General features: G+C 41.6%; 1 protein-coding gene across 1 annotated transcript; it reads left to right on the top strand.

Annotated features, from left to right (window-relative positions):
* Positions 1-542: 542 nt before the first annotated feature.
* CLDN17 (claudin 17) lies at positions 543-1,202 on the top strand. Its single transcript, XM_047098873.1, has one exon. It carries the CDS (start codon positions 543-545, stop codon positions 1,200-1,202), a length of 660 nt encoding a protein of 219 aa, XP_046954829.1.
* Positions 1,203-3,088: the final 1,886 nt, after the last annotated feature.

Genomic DNA, 3,088 nt, shown 5'->3' with positions numbered 1-3,088 from the left:
TGAGTGGCTTAGATTAGAAAAAAGTAATAGATCGTCTACACCGCAAAGTGTTCTTCAATTGCTCCCCAAAGAACTGGTTAGGTTTTCGCCCTTGTCTCCAGTTGTGACTTAACTTAGATGCTTACGCTTTTTTCTCAGAGCGATTTTTTTCCAGCAGGAAGTCTTCAGCTCTGTAATTAGCAATCCACAATGGAAGCTTTGACACTTAATTACAACATTGCTAAGACAATAATAATAAAAGGAAGACCGAAGTTGAATGCAGTATTTCTGGACACACCTCTGGCTACCTTCTTATTGGCTGGGAAACAATTATATATGACTAGTAAATAATCCATACCGAAATGAATGCCTGTGTACAAAGGCAGGTACTTCTAGTTAGGCCAAGTTCAGTCGCTGGTGCTGCTTTCAACTAAAACATTATGGGCAGGGACACTGGAGAACATCATCAGAGACTGCTGTAGACTCAGAGAGGCCTCCTCCACGTTCTGGATCTCCAGCAGCTTCTACCATTCCAGGCTGGATCGGTCTTCAAAGCAGAGGCGATGGCATTCTATCCGCTGCAGATTGCTGGTCTGGTTCTTGGCTTCCTTGGCATGGTCGGGACTCTTGCCACAACCCTCCTGCCCCAGTGGAGGGTATCGGCTTTCGTTGGCAGCAACATCATCGTTTTTGAAAGGCTCTGGGAAGGGCTCTGGATGAACTGCGTCCGACAAGCCAAGGTCCGGCTGCAGTGCAAGTTCTACAGCTCTTTGTTGGCTCTCCCACCTGTCCTAGAGGCAGCCAGGGCCCTCATGTGTGTCGCCGTCGCTCTCTCGCTCATCGCTCTCCTTCTCGGCATCTGCGGCATGAAGCACATCCGGTGCACGGGCTCCAATGAGAGGGCCAAAGCGTACCTTCTGGGGACCTCCGGGGCCCTCTTCATCCTGACCGGCATCTTCGTTCTGATTCCTGTGTGCTGGACGGCCAACATCATCATCAGGGATTTCTACGACCCAGCCATCCACGTGGGGCAGAAACGAGAACTGGGAGCAGCCCTCTTCCTCGGCTGGGCCAGCACCGCCATCGTCTTCATCGGAGGTGGTTTGCTCTGCGGGTTCTGCTGTTGCAACAGAAAGAAGCCGAGACACCGATTCCCAGCCCCGGGATACTGCGTGCCCCACGTGGAGAAGCGGAGGAACGTGACCTCCACCAGCTATGTCTAGCACCTGCTTTGGGCTCCAACTGTGGATTCCAGTCAGAGGTTTTTATAGAGCCCTGCCAGACGCCGTAAGTACGTCGGGCGCGAGAACTGGCCTTATGGCTTCATTTCAATGGAGAGGAAAGTATAGACGGTAGATAGATCGTACTTGGTCACCCGTGGTAGGAATAGAAATGGCTTACTTTGGACATTCTAACTCCGTATGTATTAAATGCATTTACTATTATGAGACACAAATGATCCCCGTTCCAATTTGTGGAGTCGAAAATCGAGTATATCCACAACCTTAGTATAATGATAACTACTGGGTTTTTTTTTTGTTTTGTTTTGTTTTGTTTTGTTTTGTTTTGTTTGACAATCATGGAGCATCTGCTAGGAAATGCAAATTTTATTGCAATTGATAACGCACACCAGTAAAAAATACTCTAAACCATAACCCAAGTTAATTTTCCTCCACATTATTTCTTAGACTAATACAGTAACAAGTGAAATGTGGACTTTCCTTTTTTAAACAATTAATCTGAAAAATAGTAGATCTGAAATACGGATATTTTTAAATGTTTATTTATTTTTGAGAGAGAGAAAGAGCATGAGCAGAGGACAGGTGGAGAGAGAGGGAGACATAGAATCTGAAGGAGGCTCCAGGCTCTGAGCCTAATGCTCCAACCCATGAACCGTGGGATCATGACCTGAGCTGAAGCGGGATGCTTAACCGACTGAGCTACCCTGGCACCCCTCAAATAAAGATTTTTAATTGAATTTATCAAAATATGGAAATGCCCATCCAATGAAAAGATATGTTATTCCCTTAGGAAACTCAAATGCACTGGCAATTAGACACTTTCAGGGGAAAAAGAGGGGATCTGATTTCTCTTAGGAAATTTATGAAGATGATGTTAAAGCACCTAAATTATACAGTTAGGCTTGCCTGGAATTATATATTCAAAGGAAAATAATTTATAAATGAGAAGTAATATGTTCTATAACCTCTGATTTGTGCCTACAGCAAACAGAAGTATCTGTCTTGATAAAGTACATCAGTACAAGAGTATGAGCACTCAACTGTCATCAAGAGGAAATACGGTCCTAATTAGGGAACTGAGGTTTGGGTGTTGAAGGGAATGGTTTCTGTTCCTTGTTTTATTCTTTAGTCATTGTTCAGGTCTGCACACGCAAAGTAAAATGAAGAATTAAGGTAATGATTCAGGCAATTAGTCAGGCTAAAATAAGTACCTCCATTTTATTCTCTAATAAATAAATAGGGATGGTTAAGGCATCGTGTTTTGCTTGAATTATGTATATTATTTTCTCAATTCTTTACTCCTCATGCATTTAACATGCACATTTAATATGCCGATATGGTTAAAAGTATGTGAGGGGGGTGGAGAGGAATGGGTATATAAGTGTTTGTGGGGCAAGACCACTCCTATGGGTTGCTTCTGAATATCTCCAGTATGTTGTGAACCAATCAATGTTTATATATCCAGTTCTAACTCTTCAAATATTATGTTTATTTTATAGTAAAAAATGTATTTAATTTGCAGTACATAATTGCAATGAACAGATTAAATTTGTTCACCAAATATTTATTGTGTGTCCATCCTTACTATAATAAAATAATAACGTTGTTACATATTTTCAATTATGTTGATATATTTCACTGTGGGGTTAATTTCAGAATGAATTTCTATCTTCAAAAGACCATCTATTATCTCTGAAACGTTAAATCAGAGATAACTCAAGGGTAGATGTTGACATCAGACCTTCATTCCATTCTACAAACCACGAGCAAGGCTTCAGCAAGTCAAGCCTTGGTAATATAAGACAATATTTAAAAAAAAATTAGTAATACATAATGTTAAAGGCCGCATAAATGTCTTCAAATAATAT

The sequence above is a fragment of the Lynx rufus genome, unplaced genomic scaffold (genome assembly GCF_022079265.1).
Source record: "Lynx rufus isolate CCGP_SWC_20201006 ecotype Redwood Valley unplaced genomic scaffold, mLynRuf1.p SCAF_5, whole genome shotgun sequence".
NCBI lineage: Eukaryota > Metazoa > Chordata > Mammalia > Carnivora > Felidae > Lynx > Lynx rufus.
This window is presented reverse-complemented; position numbering and strand designations above follow the sequence as displayed.

Excerpts from the sequence above, each read along its gene's own strand:
- CLDN17 (XM_047098873.1), top strand. The coding sequence starts at position 543 with ATGGCATTCTATCCGCTGCAGATTGCTGGTCTGGTTCTTGGCTTCCTT.